Source organism: Papio anubis, chromosome 11 (assembly GCF_008728515.1).
Source record: "Papio anubis isolate 15944 chromosome 11, Panubis1.0, whole genome shotgun sequence".
NCBI classification, from domain to species: Eukaryota; Metazoa; Chordata; class Mammalia; order Primates; family Cercopithecidae; genus Papio; species Papio anubis.
In genome coordinates, this window is record NC_044986.1 from 81,958,600 (window position 1) to 81,979,744 (window position 21,145).

General features: G+C 44.0%; 1 protein-coding gene across 2 annotated transcripts in view; it reads right to left on the minus strand.

Moving 5' to 3' along the window:
* Positions 1 to 21,145, minus strand: part of GRID1 (glutamate ionotropic receptor delta type subunit 1) — a 784,539-nt gene that overhangs the window by 35,747 nt on the left and 727,647 nt on the right. For both annotated transcript variants that reach the window (XM_003903675.5, XM_021943982.2), the window contains exon 13: positions 9,867 to 10,062. In XM_003903675.5, coding sequence (XP_003903724.5) covers positions 9,867 to 10,062 — 196 coding nt within the window. The remainder of the gene's footprint in view (positions 1 to 9,866; positions 10,063 to 21,145) is intronic.

Here is a 21,145-nt window from a genome sequence, read left to right on the forward strand (position 1 = left end):
GAGTGGATCTGCCGTTGGGTGGACTGCAGAGTCAAAGCATGTGAAAAAGGCTTAGGCACATTTTAATTGGCCACGGCCTACAGAACTCAGGAAGCTGAAGCCCAAGACCATGGGAGAGATACTGAAGACAGTAACTATGAAGCAGTGAAAAGACCACTGCCCTCATTCTCCTACAAGGAAGCTACACATTTAGCAGAAATAAACTACTACTAAAGCTACACATTTAGTAGAAATAAATGTGGGTTTTGTTCACATGGAGTTCAACTGTTTTTTCCTGCCTCTCTAATTTCCTTTATCTTCCTGTACCTTTTATTTCTTGCTTGCCAGTTTGCTCTCACATTCTCACACTTTTAACTTCAAATCAGAAAAGGAGTTGAGGCTTAGAGATTACAAAATATGTGTTCCTAACATGACTATCTTGGAAAGCTTCTTCTAACTTCACTAAGTATCCCCGCTCTGGGCATCCATATTCTTTCCCACATTAAATCAATTGCAGCCGTTTGCTGTCCTCTAGAACTTGATTCCTTAACAAAAAATTAAGTCTGAGACTTCATATTTTGAATTAGGTGATAATGAATACACAACATATAAAAATTCACAGGGTGGGGTTAAAACAGTGTTTAGAGGGAAGTTCATAGCTCTGATACTTATATTAGGAAAGAAAACAAGTGTAAAAGTAATGATGTAAGTTTTAACATTAAAAAGCTAGAAGAGGTAAGATAAAATTATAACCAAAGTAAAATAGAAGAAAATATTTTATATGCAAAAAAGTTGAAATCAATAAAATATAAAAACAACAGTGAAAATCAGTGAAGACAGAAATTGGTATTTTTGAACAGAAAAACCATGCCCATAGTTTGGACGATTCAGTATTATAAAAATGTAAGTCTTCCCTGAAATGATCCTTATATTAAATGTAATAACGATCAAAATCTCAACAGGCATTTTTGAAGAAATTGACAAAATGATTCTAAAATTCAAGTGGAAATGTAAAGAATCTGAAATTGCCCAATCTTGTAAAAGAAGAAAGAAGTTGAAGGACTTACAATACCTGATTTAAGGAATTATTTTAAAACTTCAATAATCAAGATATTTTTGTATTGGCATAAGAGTAGTTATATGGATCAATGGAACAGAATAGAGAGTCCAGAAATAGACCAACACATACATGACCAGTTGACTGTCAATCAAGGCATGTAGTCAATTGATTAAATACAAATTATCTTAATAATGGTAACAGGTCAATAGAATAAAATGAATAGGCAAGTTACAGACTAAGAATTATATTTGTAGTACTTATATTTGATCAAGGACTTCTATCCAGAATACATAAATTAATGAATATAAATCAGCAATGAGAAGATGGAAAACCAAATAAATATTAACAAAAAAAGCACACATTTTATGAAAGAAGATACATGGATGGCCAATAAGCGCATGAAAACATGCTCAGCATCACTAGTCCCCAAAGAGAAGCAAATTAAAATAATAATCAGATTTATGTTCATACCCACTAAATTAGCTGCAACCAAAAATACTGGCAACACTAATGCAGGATAGGACATTCAGCAACTGGGACTTACAAGTATGTAAGGATTATATTACCAGAGGTGATGTAAAGTAGCATAACCACATAGGAGGTAGTTAGTTTCATAATGACCTAGTAATTTCACTCTTTCAAATTTAGCAAAGAAAAATGGAGACATATCTCAACAAAGTACTTGTATAGTATTGTTCATATTGTCATATTTATGGTAGCCCTGAATTGGCAACAACTACAATGTATGTTAATTGGAGAATAAATAAACAAATCAAGGTTTATTCATACAATAGAATATCATTCACACACACGCAAAAAAGAAGTACTGATATGCACAACTCCATGGGTAAATCTCATAGACGTTTTGTTGGGTGAAAGAAGGAAACACAAATACATATATTCTGTATAATTCCATTTGTATGAACTATAAGAGCAGGTAAATTTAATGTGTGGTGCTAGAAATCTGTAAGTGGTTTTCTCTGGGGATGAGGAGAAGTGTCTAGAAAGTGACAAAAGAAAATTTTTACAGGTGATGGAAATAGGTATCTTGTTTTGGGTGATTATTACAGAATTGCATAAATTGTCTAAACTCATGAAATAGATACTACATGTGTATTTTAATTGCACCTCATAAAAGACTAAGTGCTATTGCCTTTTTAAAAAAATCTTTTTCGTGGCTGCGTGCGGTGGCTCACATCTGTAATCCCAGCACTTTGGGAGGCTGAGGCAGGTGGATCACCTGAGGTCAGGAGTTTGAGACCAGCCTGGCCAAAATGGAGAAACCCCTTCTCTACTAAAAATACAAAAATTAGCTGGGCATGGTGGCACATGCCTGTAATTCTCGCTACTCAGGAGGCTGAGGCAGGAGAATCGCTTGCACCTGGGGAGACGGAGGTTGCGAGCTGATATTGTACCATTGCACTCCAGCCTGGGCAACAAGAGCAAAACTCCATCTCAGAAAATAAATAAATAAACAAACAAACAAACAAATATCTTTTTCTAACATATAGCAGTTGCTAAGATAGTTTGCTGACACCTGCTGAATGTATACCTTGTGCTACAATCCACATTGAATGCTTTAGACCCTAGACATTGGTATACTTGCAACTAATCTAGACAGACCTTCCTCAAGTATCACAGATGGTACAGCAAGGTGAATATACTTGTTCAAAGCCACAGACTAGGTTGAGCGTAAACTTTAAACACACATTTTCTAACTCCTAAAAGGAAGATGCTACTCAAACTACATTTCTTGAATGGATAAGTTCATAAATGAATGAATAAAGAGAAGATGCCATCCAAGTTGCAAAATAGATATAGGGTCTTTTGAGCAGGTACAAAAGATACAGACATGAATGATTCACCAATGTGAGTGCCTGAGAGGGAAGGAGGCTTACAAAATCCCCAATCCATACTCACTTGGAAGCAGAGAAATAACAGAATTTCTTGGATCATGGCTACAAGGGCTCTTGCTGTTGTAGAGAGCAGTATTTTTGCTTTGCACCACACAGGTAGCTATGTAGTCTACATCCCCTTCCATCATCTTGGTCAAATTTTCTTGATCTTTGAATCTAGCATCCCAAAAGTGCAAAGAAGTGCCCACCCATATAAGCCTCGCTCTACTCCTCAGTAGGAATTTCCAGCATGCCATGGAACTAGGAGCTGCCACATATGAGGTCACCTTTCTTACCTTGCCCTTTCCAAATGGAGGGTTATCTGGTTGCCAAAGTTCCTGATCCTACTGTGGAAGACTGCCATCCTTCTAGGGATCAGCTTCTCTGCCACAGGTGTAGTCCCTGACACTAAGCAGAGATTGTGTGCAAGGAGAGCAACCCTGTCACAGAGCAGAAAGGAAGAGGAAGGGAGCAAATGTTGGTGCTAAGAGGTGATGCCCACATGCAATCTAGTGCAAGGACAAGCATTAGATCAGGGGTGGAAATAAGATTTGTGGGCCCATTTTCTTCCTGCATTTGCATTCACACTTTGTGACTTCAGCTATATTTACTGAGAGGAAAACACCACCTTTTGTTACCACCAAATGCTGACCTAAAAAACTCCTTCCCTCTGAAAAATACTATCTCCAGCCACAGGGTCTGAAACAAGCTACTCGTTTATTTATTCAAAGGCCTCAATGAGCTGTGAAGATTGACATTTAAACTATTATAAACTATTAGTGCTATATTCAATTTGACAGTGTTATTAAATATTAGGTTTGATTTATGGAAAGGCTTAATCAATTGGTGGTCCAGGTCAGCCCTGGCACTGAGCAGAAATTGGGTTATGCTGGATGTTGCTTGATGAAGTTGATCAAGCTAAAGAAAAAAAATCCCATCAGCAATATTAAAACCTGACTTCACGTGATGAAGTTATTATCATATAAATTTGAACCATTTGCCAGCTCAATTCTGCATCTCCAGGTTTCTGTAATGGATATTTTAATAGTTTGAAAATCAAAAGATAAAGTCACAGACTTCAATAACCTTTGCCATGACACATGGAAGGAGCAGTATGGCTGCCAAACATGGGAGTCGGACATATATCTTCCTACTTTGGTGTCAGAGAGGGAAGGAAATAAAAGCACAAGCAAAGTGTACACAAGGGGGTGGAAACACAATGAAGTGTAGAAAAGACGAGATTGCCACCCCATGGGAAGAGGCATGAGTAGAATGAGGTTTTGGTGACCATGCCACTAATTACTCACATCTGTGTGAACCTTAGGCAAGTCACTTAGTTTCTCTGAGGCTCAGGTCCAGTTTCTACATCTTGGAGATAATAATCAAGTAGTCGGTTTCAGATGAAAGTATGAATGTATGTAAATGATCTGGCCCAGTGCCTGGGATGTAGAGATTGCTCAATAGATTTCAGAGGGAGACCAGGCCAGACCAGCAGTAAAGCTGGGTCTCAGTGCAGTGAGGGAGAAGTTTCTAGGCCATCAGAGACAGACCTAGAGGACAAAAAGGGGCAGAGCCTGAATGCTACAAGATGGTACAGAGCTGGATGATGCACTACTAGAGGCGCCTATGGTTAAACGGTGCAGAGCTGCAGCAGGAGCTTCTTAGTAGAGATGCCTGTGCACTATTCCATTATATAGAGTTAGAGGATATGCTACCTACTAATGGTGACTGTGTGCTATGAGATGATGCACAGCTAGAGGCAATGTCCCTGGGTTGCCTCTGTCTAGACTGGGAGTCCTCAAACTTTTTCTATAAAGGAACAGATAATAGATATTTTAGGCTTTGTGGGCCATATATCTTTATCATGACTATTCAACTCTGCTGAAATAGCAGGAAAGCAGCCATAAATAACATGTAAATAAATGAGTTGGGCTGTTTTCCAATAAACCTTTATAAAACAAGCTGTAGGTCAGATTTGAACAGGAGTCAGAGTTTGCCAATCCTTGGTCTAGTCTTTCCTTAGGCCTGATAGGTGCATGTGGCTGACAGAAATGGAAGCAGCCTCTCTCCTCTCTCTTTGTGACGCATCTTTGAGGACCAGGAAAATCTTATCCCCTACAGAAGGTTATCAAGAGACAAGCCTGACAGGAACCCTGGAGCTATTTCTCTTGTCCCTTCCACCATGAAATCTAAAGAGGGTAACCTGCTAACCGATGACAGGAACCTTGTCTCCGATTTATCTGCCTCTGCTCAGTCAGACAGCAAACAGATGACTCATTCAGGGACAATCCTGTATTCATTGAGACTTACTGGGTGCCAGGCAGGTTTGTTGTGAAAATGGTGTGTGGTAGTCTCTTAATAAATAAAAATTCCCTCCTGTCCCAAATTTTCATATTTGCCTCATCAAAGTCTGACAAGATCTCACTTGTCCTTATCTTAGTGGCCACTGGCATGGTAAATCCTTTATTTGCATCTTTTGCTACTGATTTTTTTAACATTGTTGTATTCATGAATAAGACTCTATCTCCAGAGGGTTAGTGATTACCTAAGTGCCGCCAATGGACAAGGAGTAGCTAGAACAATAAGGAGGTGTTTCTCTAATGACTCATCTCCAGGTTTATTATCCTCCAGAGGCTCAATGGTGTGTGTTGGCATGAAGGAGTGGGTCCCAGAGGTGAGCTAACCATGACATAACCCTTCTCCAGTTCTGATATCAGGGACAAATGATTACTCTAAACAATTCCCCACCTAAATTGGTTTCATGTCATTAAAAGCCTTAGCACTCCCAAGGAGAAAATAACAGCAGCTCTCCAGGGTCACCCTCCGTACCAACCTCCTTGACTTTTGCAGCAATTAGACATTGCTCCGCTACCAAACACTTCCTGAAAATGGAGCTGAGTCACCAAAGAGCAACTGAAAATTAGAAGTGTGATTGTCTGTCAATTGCTAAAGAATCTTCCAGAAGAAGCCCCTCGGTGGGCAACTCCTCACCTTTGCCAGGCTGCCCACATTGCATGGCAGCAGACTCTGTTTGGGATTTGGAGAGGCTGTTCCTCCCTGAATACTAGGCCCATAATTCCCTACTTGCTGGATTTGTCCTGCAGTTTCTGGATTCAAGTTGTCATCCTCACTTAGGGCACAGCCATCTCCAGACTGGTCTGCTCCGGGCTCAGGGATTCACAAGCTTACTAAAGCCATAGTCTGGGGGCAGGAAGCAGAGGGGCCACTCCATAGAAGTAGGGAAGAGGACAAATTTCAGACAAGCATTTAAGTCCGGTAGTCATCCAAACAGGCACATGAAGAAGGAGGATTTGAGAGTAAATCTGAGCTTTTCCTCCAGTAAAAAAAAAATGCAGCACACTTCATTGTCTGACAATACTATAAACTCACTTTTATGACACTAGTTATAAAACCCCTAACATTTGTCTAGTGCTGGCAGTTGGTTTCTTTTTCTTAGAGACCCAAATGCAAGAGAGAGATTTGTGATCTCAAAACCAGCTTGGGGTTCATAAAATGAAGGTATCATAAAAACAATCCATCCTATGTACTAAAAAAGGTTAAATTCTATACCATGAAGTGATAGGCATTGATAAAAAATCCTTTGTTTGCATCCTTTGCTACTGATTTTTTAACATTGTTGTATTCATGAGTAAGACTCTAAATATCACCAGAGGGTGAGTGGTTTCCTAAGTGCCACCAATGGACAAGGGGTAGCTAGAATGATGATGAGGTGTTTCTCTAATGACTCATCTCCAGGTTTATCACCATCCAGAGGGCTCGATGGTGTTTGTTGGCCTTTCTGAGGCATAAGCAGGCACATGTCACCTGCAAAGAGGGAAGGGGTGGGTACTTGTGAGGAGTACAGCATTGCCTTGCTTGGTCTGGACATGCATTTGGAAGAGTAGGGAGGTGAGCAGAATGAGGTCAATGACAACTTTTGCTTCAGGATACCCGTACATTTTTCCTGGAATGGCTGTCTTTTTGAATTAACTCATTAACTAATTTTCTAAAATCTCCTGCTAATCTAAACCTAACACCAACCCTGCCTTACCAACAATGTCCTTCTCTCTTCCCTGCTGCTTTGGCTCTCCCACCTGTAGCAACCACTGTGGTGAATCTTGTATTTTATCATTGCTTTGGATGTGCATGTGTATATTTTATACATTTTTAAGAGGGTATAATATTCTGTGTTACCTTCTATTAGTTGACCTGTATGAAATTGTCTTTAATGGTTTATTTTACTCAGTATCGTCCTGCTAAGATTCATCCATTTCATTGTAGCCAGCATCTTTCTTTATATTGTTAATGGTCATTTGGATGGTTTCCAGGGTTTTGGTTCTACAGGAAGTGCTACCGTGGCCTTTCTTGTCTCCAAAAGTGTATGTGGACATTATTTTAGGTCGATACATTGGAGTGTAATTGCTGGGCCATACGGTATGTAAGTGTCCCATTTTATAAGAGAATGCTAAGCTCTTCTCCAAAGCGATTGTACTGAGCACACCCCCACCAGCAATTAACCAACTGTTACTCCACGTCTTCTTCACCACCTCTCATTTTGTGCCAAACTAATTGGTGTAAAATGATATAATCTTTATGGTCTTGATTTGCATTTCACAGATCACTAATAATTTTGAACATCTCTTCATTTGATTATTGGCCATTTGTGTTGCCTCTTCTGTGTCAAGCCTGTGCAAGCCTCTTGCCATTTTCCTGTTAAGTTATTTGAGCTTTTCTTATTGATATATTCTTGATAGTAATCTTGCATTGGTTATATGTATTGTAAATATCCCTTCCCAGTGTGTGACTTGCCTTTTTATATTACTTAAAGTGACTTGTAATGAACAGAACTTTAACAAAGTCAAAAGTAGCTATCTTTTTATTTTTCTAAGCAGTGCTTTTTTTTTTAGCATTATGCAATGAATCTTCATAAGACCCTGTGAGGATGACAGTACTGGCTCTCTCTCAGAGTCAAAGAAAGCCAGGAAAAGGAACTCGAAGGCCATTTGGCCCAGGCCTCACATGCACAAAAGGCCTTAAATCAACATTGTGTTCATTATTTTCAAATGAGGTCACCTATAGCCACAAAGATTCACTGTCAGGGATGAAAGATGACCCTGCAGCCTAAGGCTAGAGCACCATCCTTTGCAGTGAAGTGAGAACTATGAGGTTTTAATAAATCTTGTAAGCATGAGAATAGCACAGTTACACCGCATTCTATTATTACTGTCAAAGTATCACTTTGTTAAATCTAAACATTCAAAATTTATCATGATATGTATTGTCAGATCATTTAAGTCTCTAAGGAGACCCCCAAATGGAAAGTTGCCCAGGTCTTTCTCAACTCCAAGAGTTCCCAGACAGGGAGAATGGTGTGCTCCATTTCACAATGCTGGTAACTTACAAAACTGGAATTCACACCTAAATGTGTCAAGCTCCAGAGCCTAGACACATTCTGCTGTTCAATGTGGCTAAACGGCAAGGAAAAGTCATCCTGAGCATGGGATCCTGTACAAGTCATCCTATGCACAACCATCTTCCCAGTGGGCCTCACTCCACATGGCACCACAGCTAGGTGCCCCAGCCTGTCACGGGATAGAGGCTGCACTCTGTCTGATGCCCATGTGTTTCCAAAGCAAAGGGGGACTCAGGCCTCTCTCCCTTGACCCCTCTGGGGCACATCAGGGAGGTGCTGGCAGATTGCTGAGGACCATGAAGGGCAGGGTGGTGGGCCTTAGTGGCCCCAGAGCTTGCCCCAGGCTGTCCTGACATCCACCGCTCTCTGCAGGAAGGCCAAGATGTCACTGGAGTGGCTAGGGGGCAGCACAGGGATGAGTGTGTGTGTTGTGGTGGGGGGTAAGGTGTGAGTGCGCCTGTGAGGGTATACATGAGGAGACTCCACAGAGGTGGCAGGATGGGTCTGGGAGGGAAAGGATAGGAGGAGACACTGAGGCAGTCGGTCTGCTCAGAGAGGCAGCAGCGCTGACCAGGGGGCTGTACATGTCTCCGGCCCTATTCTCTAATGACCTCAGGACAGTAGCTGTCGCATGTGGGGGTCACTGGACAGGAGGACCCCACCACCAGCAGCAAAATCATAACACCTGCCTTCATCCCACCACATTCTTCTTCATTGACCTCCAAGGGCTCTACAGCTGCACATGAGTGGGTAAATGCCAATTCCCCAGCTTGGAACCCAAGGAGTCATGAGTCAGAACCATCCAATCCTCAGCTGTATAAGAGGATAATAATGCTGAATTCGAGTCATTGTGGGAAATTGACTGAAACAAATGAGCAACATCTAACAGTGCTGAAGAGCATCATGGGCTTTCTCCTCCCTTCTTCCCTCTGGCACTGGTATCTTCCCACTTGTCCTCCCAAGGCTTTGCCCAGTAAGGCTCTGTCCCAGGCTGTCTGCCCTTATCCCCATCTCTGAGGCACACCTCTTCTCACAGTACGGCCCCAGAGATGAGCCCAGCCCACCTGGCTGACCCTTTCCCTGTGTGCAGACTTCCCCAACCAGACCCCCAGGCTAACCACAGTGGGTCACCCTCTCCCCAACACCCTCCCTTCACTCCTGCACCTCTTCCTTGGTACTCTGCTTCTGCTTTTGCCAAGTGTTCTCACCTGAGGTGGACAGGTCTCTCTGTGCCACCCTCCTATGAGCCCATGAGGAGGGTGGGCCAAAGGTCAGGCTTAATCTGCCTGCTCCTCCCCAGCCAGCACCACTCTGCAAACTTGGAAGGTCCCTAAGGAGCAGCTGCTCTACTTCTGCTGCCCAGAAGGGGCATCCACCTAAAGAACGTGTGTGATGGATTGCCCTGCAGGTAACAGGGCTGCTCAGAGTCAGATGCCTCTGGAGGTGTCTCCCACCTGGGGGATGACCACCCCGTGGCCCTGTCACAGTGCACGTGCCCAAGCGCCAGCTCCCCGCCTACCTTCCTGATGCCTTCTGAAGGACTGGACACACAGTTGTCAGCCCCTCCGTTCTTGCTGATGGTCCGCCAGAGTTCGGCAAACGTGCTGTCCTGCTCCAGGGGGTTGGTGCCCTTGGCTCGGAAGTACTCATATACAGCAGAATCCCGGACGGTGCCATAAGACATCTCCACTTGTTTGGACAAGTCCTGGAAAGTCCTGAAATGCAGAAAGGCAGCGAGGTATGAGTACATGCTGTGCACTGCACACTGCAAGGTTACAAATGGGCTGCAAGGCTCTTCTGAAGTCCAAGCCCAGCATGGCCCACTATCCACATTCTTCATTACCAGTCCCCCAAAGTTTGAGTCCCTCAGCCCAGAGAGGGCCTCATTCAATTACAGGTATGTTTTCTCAGTGTTGATTAATTCAGTAAGATGACTGGGTGCCTAAAGCCAGGTTCTTTACTGAACTGGAGGGATAAAAGGATGAATAAGACATGATTCTTGCCTTTAAGGAGCTTATAGTTCAGCTATAGAAGCAGACATATAGACAGAAAATCATAGTATCAAAGAGTCAGGGCAACATGAGAGGCTGTTTGCTGCGGATCTCCAACTCAGATGCCTGCAGAGGCTGCGCAGGAAAGAGGCCTATGTTGGCATTATGGACGATAATGATGGCTGGCCTGTGACACTCAGAGACAGCATGGGGAAGAAACGCACTCAGAGACCAACTGACTCAAGGTAAATTAAGAGGCATCCCCTCCAAAGCTTGCAGCTGTGCTAGGGGTCTAGACAATTATTGACTTCGAAAGCTCCCCACCCCATGACCTCCCCAACCAATTTGGTTTTTGAAAAAATAAAGTAAATTGGATTTTTATATCTCTCCTGATTTTAAAATGTTGACAATTATTTAAAAGATAATGAAAAAAACAAAGCACTTCTGAAGGCCTTGGGTTTGCTCTCCTTAGAGGAGTGGCAGGTAGCTCCAGCCAGGTCCACATCAGAGGGGGGATTTCACGAAACAACAGCCATTGGCAGCCCAAGAGCAGACTTCTGAGCTAGGAGCAGAGGAGGAGATTCCTCTGGGGAAGGACGAATAGTCACAGCAGGAAGGACCAGTCGCTATGAAGATTTCACTTGCTTCAGAAGAGCGTACTTGGCTCAGCATGTTGAGAGAATGTCATGTACCAAACAGAATTGCAAAGTAAAAAAAGCCCAGTGGGGAGCTAGCCTCTCTCTCCAGGTTCCAACCTGATCACTCTTTACTTATTTCTCTTCTAGAAATCTCAGTCTCTCCTCTTTATCAACCCACATCATCATCCCTCCCTCTCTCTGAGTCACCGTTTCCACAGGAAGAGCCAGTCTTCTCAACTGGATCTACACAACCCTCCATCTTCTGGTCTCATTTCTGGCTGTTCTTCCCACCTGCACACAGCACCGTAGCCAACCTTGAAATGAGAAATCCCACACACTTCCCATCCGTGGCACCAGGCCACAGTGCTCCCTCTGCCTGGAATCCCTTTATCTTCCTCCTCTAACACCACCTCTACAAGCCTGTTGAAAATCCAGCAGCCAACAGCTGCCCCTTTCCTTGGGGAGCTGTCCCCACCCCAGCCTCCCTGTGCCCTCTCCACACCTTGTGGGCTTCTGTGGCAGCACGAGCTCACTGGGACTTCAGAGGCTACATGCCAGAGCAGAGACAAGTAAGGGCTCTGGAGTCCAATTACCTATCTTGCCTGTCTGCCCTCCACAACCAACACTGTGGTCCAGAAAACTTAGTTAACTTATCTGTGCCTCAGTTTCCAAATCTTTTAATAATGGAGATAGAAGCAGAGCCTGTGGCAGAGGATTGCTATGAGGATCAAATGGGATTTGTGTTCAGCTCTCAGAGCAGTCCCTGACTACCGTGATTATTCAGGTCCCCAGTGGACTATATGAATTGAGGACTGGAGCTGAAGGAGCCCCTTTTTTGCACCCATGGCCCTGGACCAATGCTGACAGCAGCCTCCCCGGCCAGCACACAGAAGGCCCAGCTGTGGATGCTTCCCCTTGCTTCGGAGACACATGCCACAGCACTCCTTATGTCCCTGCTATGTGGCCCAGAAACAGAGCTCAGTATTCGTTTCAATACATTAAAGATGAAAGGAAACATAAAATAACAAATTCGATGAAGAAATCTTTCTAATTATTGTTCATTATTTATATCTAATTGAAGCAAGATGTTCCTTTGCCTGAAGGGCCCCAAGGGTTGCAACTCTGCCGTAATCTGCCTGTAATGAAAGGAGGGGAATCTTTTTTTTCCCACATTTTTAAAAATTTTTCTCATGGTAATACAAACAAATACAAGGCTTTGATGAATGAGAAACATCAGGATGAATTACATAGTTGAGTCTAAATACTGAGCTGCTCTAAATTGCTGCAGTTTTCATGAGTGTGGAACGAATGGGTAACTGCCAGGGATCTCCAAACTGTTTCATCCCCACATTTGAAATGGAGATTTTCTCTCTCCTCTAGGTATTATTCATGAAGGTGCCCATGTCCAGAGGCTCAGGGAATGTCTCTGGATAAGAAGCAGGCAGCCCAAATGTTTATGGCTTCATGTTCATTTCTGTTCCAGTAGACCTCACTGCTCCCACCCTAAAATGCCACCCCCATCTTCTTTGAATCTTATTGCTCAGACCCACGGTCATAGCCTCCATTCATCCGTCACCTCTAATAGCCACAAATTTGTGCAGAGGAATCTCTCCCATCTCAGACATGTACTCGATCTTTCAACAAAGGTTTCCAGGCTCACTAATGCCCAGCACAGGGGGCACTATCATCTTATTCCAGGGTGAATAAACTTATGGAAGGCTACTTGGGATGTTGAACAGAGGGACCCAACTATTCATCCACAAAAGCCATCATCTCCCTGAGGAAGTCATCCTCTTGTCACAGCACACAGTTTTGGAGGGGACACACAGGGAGGAATAAAGGAGAATGGGGACAGCCAGGCATCCAGACTGCCAAGCCAACACTGGCAGTCAGCGGAAGACAGATGCTGAAGTCAGATAGGACGCCCATTCAAGCAAGTGAGGGAGGCTTCACCTGGAGGAGGCTGTGCTAGCAGCACACTCAATTTAGAACTTTTCTGAAGTCAGTCTCTTCAGCAACAACTGCTACGAAGTGTCCAGGTACCTCTACCACAGAGAGATGAAGGAGACGTGCCCATCACAGGTGTGGTCTATATTAACCTGACATGCACAGTGCAACTCACTGATGTCATTCAACCAGTTATTTCACCAACAGTTCCTGAATGTCTACTAGGTAAGGCACAGTGCACACCAAGCAAGGAATACATGGCAGGCATCATCAAGGGGTGAGTTGTCAGAGAAGTAAAGCAACAGTGACCAAACAATATGAGAGACATTAAAATACAGGTCTGTATGGGGGATCCCAGAAGCACAGAAAAGTAGCTAACCCATAGGTAGGAGCTAAAGAAATGCTTCCTAGAAGAGGGAACATTAAGCTGAGTCACAGAGAACGGGTAGAGGCAGCCAGATGGAGAACCAAGGGGTAGAATGTTCCTAGAAGAGAAGGTATTACCTGAGAAGGCATTTGGGTAATGAAAACAGGTGGCTTATTCGGGACACAAACCAGGGAGCAATTCACATCAGCTAAAAAGACATAGGTGATGGAATTTGGCAGTCCTGGGTGTGGATGCTCCCTCTGAATGCCTTCACTGTTTGACATAGACCAGTAGCTCTCAAAGTGTGATCCTCAGAGCTGCAGTGTCAGCACCTCGGGCCTTATGAGAAATGCAAATCCTTGGGCCCCACTCCAGACATACTGAGTCAGAAATTCTGAGGGTGGTGCTCAGCAGTCTATGTTTCCACAACCCTCCAGGTGATTCTGATGCATGCAAGCTCCAGAACCATGGACTGGGGCAAATCATTTAATCTCTGAGGCCTTAGATTTCAAAACTCATACCCAACTCACAGGGTTGTTGAAGATTAATGATCCCAGACATATACCTGGTACACAGTTAATGTTTAACAAATGGTAGCCCTTCTAGTAGACTGCTTATCAGTAGTTCAAATGGTTGGAGCACTGGGCTCATGTGAAGGAGTCATGGGTAACAGGCCAGAGTAGTCACACCCAGATGGAAGCAAGCATGGGCAAGCTGCATGTCTAAGCTTCCAGGCTCATGTGATTGGAGCCTATCTCCCCATCTGCCCATCTGTCTCCCCATTGAGAAGCCTATGGCCCATCTTGTTTCCATCTTGTTGCCAAGGTACATGCAAATGCTCCCCCATCAGCCCACAATTTGCTGCCTTGTCAACAGCACACACTTCAGGCACTCAGGATACCTAAAGGGATGACTTGCAGAATTCTGAACCCAGGATGAGCATAGAGACACCAAAACTCCTCTATCAGGCAATCTGGACCTTTGCTTTGTGGGTCGTCATAGTAACAGCCTAGCAGAGGCTACCCCGGGAAAGTAGTGAACTCCTAGGCAAGGAACTGCTCAGGAAGAATGGCCTCAAAAGCATCAGACCCAGGCTGCCCACCAGAGTCTGCACTGGGTCATGAAATACCATGGTGCAAGCTTGTGTATCCCTTGAGCCTCACTTCTGTTTGCTGCCTACCTTCTTACTTCACCTTTTGATAATATTTTGTGTTGGAATCCTCCCCTGACAAAGCCTACCCTCTCCTCCAATCTTATGTTTAAATCAATATTTCTACTTAAGTGTGTCCTACCAAAACTGGGTTTGAGACCAATGCGAGTTGCTTCTCTGTGTCTCCTGACCTGGATTACCGATTTTTTAAATTTCCACAAGCTAAAAGCATAGCTGATACCTTTGAGCACATCAGATTGTCTTGCAAAAGGACTTTGTAAGCATCCCTTGCCTCTGAGAACACTGTCCTCTAATTAAACATGCACCTCCAGGGAAGACCCACCATGCATCCTTCAGCTGTGGCCAAGGATATTCTCCCCAGCTTGGTACCACCTCCTTTCCTTCCCACACCTTTCTCCATAAGTCAATCTTTCTATTTCCTTGATATATGTTCATTAACAAAGAGATAAATGTGTTTGCAGTATGAGAAAAATCAATAATACAGAATTTATAAATACATCTTTGCATGTTACAAAAATATTTACATTGGCAATGGAGATAAACACACTTGCAACAAGATGGGAATAAATATTCAGTATATGTAATGGATTTCAACAATGGTGGGGATGTCATAAGCATGGGCCTGATGCATTTGGATCTGGAAGTCCTATTATTCTTCCTTAAGGAGAAAACAATGTGGTGGAGTGGCTCAAAAGACACGGGAGGGTGGGGATATCCATTCTGGTGACTTGAAACTTTCATAGCTACAGCCTACAGATGCCTTTACTATTATTCTAGCAGTCTCGATTTTCTATCTCATGTCTGACTCTACAAGAGATGATGCTGCAATCATCAAAAGAATCCAGATTGCCTGGCTAGGGCTCCACAACTGGCTTCCAGAGGGCACCATGACCCACCCTGGTGCACACTGATAAGCCTCTCCTGGTTTTCTTCCCCAGGGTGCCCCATGGCCTTTCTAATCTATCACCCATGCAGGGGAAGGCTTCCTAGATGTTCTCCTTCTTTCATTCACTCGTCATTCAAAAACCCTATTTCCTGTGCATCTGCCTGCATTAGACAGTGCTCTAGGTCTGGGGATAGGGCATGAATGGCACCAAGTTCCTACTTTTGTGGATTTTACATAGTTGAGATGAGACAAAGAAACAAACATCAATGACAACAGCAGCAATACAATAACTAGGTAATGCCAGGGTCAGCAAACTTTCTGGAAAGGGACAGATAGTGCCTATGTGGTCTCTGAGGGCCACACAAGACTCAGTCACATATTCCTTGTTTTTGTTTTTGTTTTGTTTTCCAACATTTAAAACGTTTTTAAAAAGGAAAAGCAGTCTTGGCTTGCAGGCTGTGTCAAAGCAGGCTGCAGGCCCTCTGAAGGCCTGTGGAGTATCGTCGGCTGACCCCTGCAGCTCTGTAACAAGTGATGAAAAAGGCTACGAAGATTAATAAAGCAGAGCAAGGGTGAGATAAAATGATGGAGGCAGTGATTACATAAAGTAGCCAGGGTAGATTTTGAGCCATTGGAGTTGACATCTAGGGCATGTGTTTCTCTAGTATCTGTCCTCGCACTGGACTAAGAGGAGCAGAGAGGAGTGAACTCACAGAAGCTGGGGCTGAGGCCTGCTGGGACCGTCCTGCGAAGGAGCTGAGACAGGGCAGCCAAGGAGCCAGCTTATGAACCTCTCTTACCTTGGAACATTTACCCAGGGACCTTCCAGGAAGCCTGGGAAAGGTGATGCTTGGGTGTACACAGGTGCTGTGGTTAGAATACTGTCTCCGCCAAAACTCATGTTGAAACTTAATTCCCAATGCGGCAGTATTGAGAGGTGGGGCCATTGAGAGGTGATTGGATCATGAAGACTCTGCCTTAATGAATGGATTAACCCAGTCATGGACTAATCAGTCATCATGGGAGGGGAGACGGTATTTTTATAAGAAGAAGAAGAAGAAGAGAGGCTTAAGCTGGGATGCGAGTAGGCTTGGGCCCCTGTCCATGTGATGCCCTGCACCACCACATGACACTGCAGGGAGAAGGTGCATACCAGATGCAGCTGCTGGACCTTGGACTTCTCAGCCTCCAGAACTGTAAGAAATAAATGCCCTTAAAAAAAATAAAATAAACTACCCAGTTGAAGGTATTCTGTTATAAGTGAGAAAAAATAGACTAAGAAAACAGTTCTCATTTGTATCCAAAGCCTAGTCAGGGTGTGATTTGGAGTAGTGAGCAGAGGGACTGCAGATCCAAACACTGTATGAGAACACTTAGTGACCCACAGGGTGAGGGCTGCAGGGCCCATGGCAGGAAAATGCATGCTTCCATAGGCCACAGAGCCCTTCTTCCAATCTATGCCTGAAAGCCAGCCTCGGAGGGCCAGCTGAGGTGCCCTCCCTCCTCACCTTCCTTCCCTCCACGGCGTTTTCTCTCCAAATCCCACTTCTTCAATTGCTATTGAAATTAAAAGACATCCAAAATACACGGCTAGAAAAACTCAAAGCATTTGAATATATTTACATACTTGTAAAAAGTAACAATTAATAAATGTAAATAAATATAAAAACAAAAGTAAAAAGGAATAAGCAGTGAACTTCTGCAAGACTTCCACTTCTTACAAACACATTTTTGTAAAATTTGCATTTTTATTATGTTATAAATAAAAAATGTGATCTGAATGATTTAAAATATGCTGCTTCTGCCCAAGCATCAGTTCTGGGCCTTGAGAACTGAGCTCTGTGCTCTCTTCTATCCTCTACGTTCACCCTTCCTCCTGGGTTAGCCTCCCATCAGCCAAGATCCACTGAGAGGCAGGAGGTCTCTCTACCAGCCCCATCAAACACCCTGTCCACAGCCACGAGGAGGCTGTGATAGTTGTATCTTCAGTCCCTACAGCAAGACAAACATGTCAGACTAACTCAAAGTGGTCTGAGGCCATCCCAGGTACTCAGGGCCCATCAGTACTCAGGCTCCCATACCAAGGCAGGCTGGAGTTTCCTCACTTCCGCACCTTCTGCCTGGATTCAACCCAGGCCTGGTGCCCTGGTCCCAAAGCAGACTGTGAATTCCTAAACATGGGCATATGTGATACGTGTTTCTGATTTGCCAAACTCAGCCTAGATCCCGTATGTAAGCAGAGCTCAGTAATAGGAGCTGTGAAAATCACCTTGATGAGGTCAGATAATTGTGGGCCAGGTGCTAAGCCAAGTCAGGAGCTCAATGTCCACACTACTCACTAGGTCAATTCTGGGGCTTCTATTTCCCCCAGCAAAGGAGGCTTAGCGTAGAGCCTTCAGTGCTTCAGTGCTGCCTCCTCCAGCTCTTCTCGGCTACCCTACTTTTGGGGTGCCAGCCTGGAAGACCTCCTGCTCACTCGGGCCTCCAAGTCTTCACTCAGGTTCATTGCCTGCCTTCTTTGCTGTGTCCTGCCTTTGTCAGGTGACTAAAACGTACCTACCCTGAAGGAATCAGCTCAGCTGTCATGTTGTATTGAAAGAGTGGATCCATGCCCACTGGATCTAAGTCCTGTGTGTTCTGGACTTGGCCCTATCCTAATGTTTTCCCCTTTGAGCTTCCTGTGTTGTCTGCCCACCTCAACCCTGAGCTCCCCCAGGGAATGGACTCTGTGTTCATCTCTGAATTTCTATCACCCCGCATACAGGCCGACAGACATTAGGAGCTGAGTTCATGTTTTCTGGAAGAATGAACTCTGTTTTAAAACAATTTTGTGTTTAGAACTGAATGGCTGAATATGGCTGGGAGAAGATCCAAGCTAAATACCAGCATGGTGATTCTAACTTTAGAATCATGACCACTAGCCTCCAGGAGACCTTTAAATATGCCTGAGATCTTCTAAATCTCCCCGTGCACTTCCTCCTCCTACGTTCTCAGATGACTCTCAGACAATGAGGCTGCTTCTTGTTTCCTGAGAAGGGAGACGCCATCAGTGGAGAACTTTGCTTTTCTAACTTTGCTTTCTCGAAAACTACCGAATAGAATAGTTGCCTTCCATTTTTTAAAAATGACAGTTTTGTTTTTTCTCCTATGTATGTCTAACTCTGTTTGTCTCCTAGATCCCAGACATTCTTGCTTTCTCAAAGTACATTGCTCTTCCAGTTGTCACCTCTATCTTCCTCATCATGAAATTATTTCTCTCTGCAGATCATTTCCATTGGCTTGAAAATACATACATACATCTTCGCTCTCGGAAAAAAAAAAAAATCCTATGAAATGACATCCTCCAACCACCCTTCCAGCTCTTCTTCTGGAGAGTCATCTATGATTACTGCCTCCATTACCCTCTTCCCATTTCTCAGAAACCTGGCTTACTCCAGTTTTCATCCCACTGCTGATCTGAAGCAACTTTCATCAAGGTCATTAATGATCTCCCAAATACAGTGGCCAATCCTCGGTCTTCACATCCCCCCGACCAGTAGCATTTGACAAGCCAACCACTCTCCTAGATGCCCTTCCTTCATTTGGTTTGCAGAAATTGCTCTTGCTCAGTCCTCCTCCCACCTTGGAGGATCTCCTTATTCATTTCCTTTCCTAGTTCTTTTTTCTGTTCTCAGACTCTGAATTTTGGAATCTTCCAGGGATCAGACCACAGATCCCTTATCTTCTGGGTTGCAGGACTTTTGCCACAATCTCATCATGTCAGTTGTCCGTAGATGCAGCCATACATTGATGACCACAGTGGGACACCCCAGCCCTGACCCACCCCATCCACTCCTGGCAATCACCCACCTGACCACTTCATTTGGATGGCTAATAGATCTTCACACTAAAAATGTTCAAACTTGAGCTCTTAAATCACTAACCCCTAAATCATGCCTGCTCTTCCTTTAGTTCTCCCATCTCAGTCAAACACTGCTCTATTCTTTGAGATGTTGTAGCCAAGAGCCTTGAAATCGCTACTGACTTCTCTCTTTCTTATGTATCACACATACAAATTTCAGCATTTCCTATCTCTTTCTATATCAAGATACATCTAGAATCAGATCACTTATCATGACCTTCACTCTGCATCTTATCTGGACACTGAGATAGTCTCTCTAAGAAACTCCTTGCTTCCACCTTTAACCCCTACAGCTATTCCCTGGGGAGGTCAAGCAGAGTGATCTTTAAAAATCTATGCCAGATCATGTCACCTCATCATTCAAAGCCCTCCAATGACTTCTTGACTCCAAAGTCAAAGGGAGCATCCAAAGTCCTCACATGGCCTGAAAGGTCCCATGTTATGTGGACCCCAATATATCTACTCTCACCATACCAGCCTCCCTGCCTTCCCACCTCAGGGTTTCTGTAGTTTTTTATTAACCTTATCCTGGTTTACTCTTCCCTCAGATTTGTAATTGGCTCACTCTCTCAGGGTCTGAGTCGAATCAAATGTTACCTTCTCCATGATGCCTTTGTTGACAATCTTTCACAAAATACAACACCCCTTAAATTATATGAAAAAAATACAAAAACACATCACAACTTGACATATATGGCTGCTTAATGTTAGTTACCCTCCTAGAATGGGACTTGGCTATTTGTTTTGTTGCTATACCACCAGTGCTTACAACTTGAGTGACCAATCACCCCAGTTTGCTTGGGAACTAGAGATTTCCTGGATGCAAGACTTTCAGTGTTAGAACCAGAAAAGTTCTAGCCAAACTGGGATAATATGCCCCCTACCTACAATAGTGCCCAGCTCATGGTAAACACTCCAATGAACATAGATTATATGTATGAATCATATATTAATGAGTTGGCCTTTTTCTTGCCTTTAAAACATCTAGTTTGGATATTCTGTTGGAAAAGTCTTCATCTTGGGTTGACTAGTCTCCCTTCAGGATAACTGTGAGTCAATCATCTGCAGAGAAGCAGGCCTAGTGATAGTTTGAGGTGCTTGAACCATAGAACTGTGGCCCTGAGCCAGGAGGCACAGCACAAAGCTACATGGCTTCGGGCTGCCCAGGAACAGATTGCCAAGGAGTCTGGGAATCAGATCTAGTTCTTTAGGCTCAATCCGCAGGGTGCTGAAACTTCATGATACAGGTTTTTTGTGGGTGCAGTGGAAATCAGCATCCACCAATTAAGAGAATTCTCCTGGGATACAGTTGTTGTCTGCTCCCCTGGCTCCTGTGTCCCTGCCACTCCATGGGAGTCCTGCCAGCCAGCAAGACCTCCATGCCAAGAACATGGCTAGCTCCCAGCTCTCAACACCTGCAAATATTTGCTGTCACAAATCAAGATAAAAGCAGGATGCACCATTAACCTTTAATATATCAGTGCTGGGGTTCTTAATCCATTATGAAGCTGTCACAAATGTGTCTGAAATGCAAATCAGGGCAGCAGCCCTTGGGGAGGCTGTGAAGGTGCCTTCTTCCCCTTTTGGCACAGCCAGCATCACCCTGTACTCCAGAGAAACAGCCTGAGCCTCTTCTCTCCCTGCTAATACTATCTTTCCTTCCCTCTTCTTCTTTTCAAATGTCTGCCTGAACCCTCTAGTGTGTCATCTTCCCCAGCAGTCACTTGATATGCCAGAAGAAAGATACAATGAGACTAACTTCCAGACCCTGTGCTAACACTTGCTTTATACTGTTTCATTGAACCTTGGCAATAGCCCTTTCATAAAGTTATTATTGCTAGCCCCCTCATTTTACAGATTAAAAATCAAGGCTTCAGGAGATTAAGGAATTTATGGA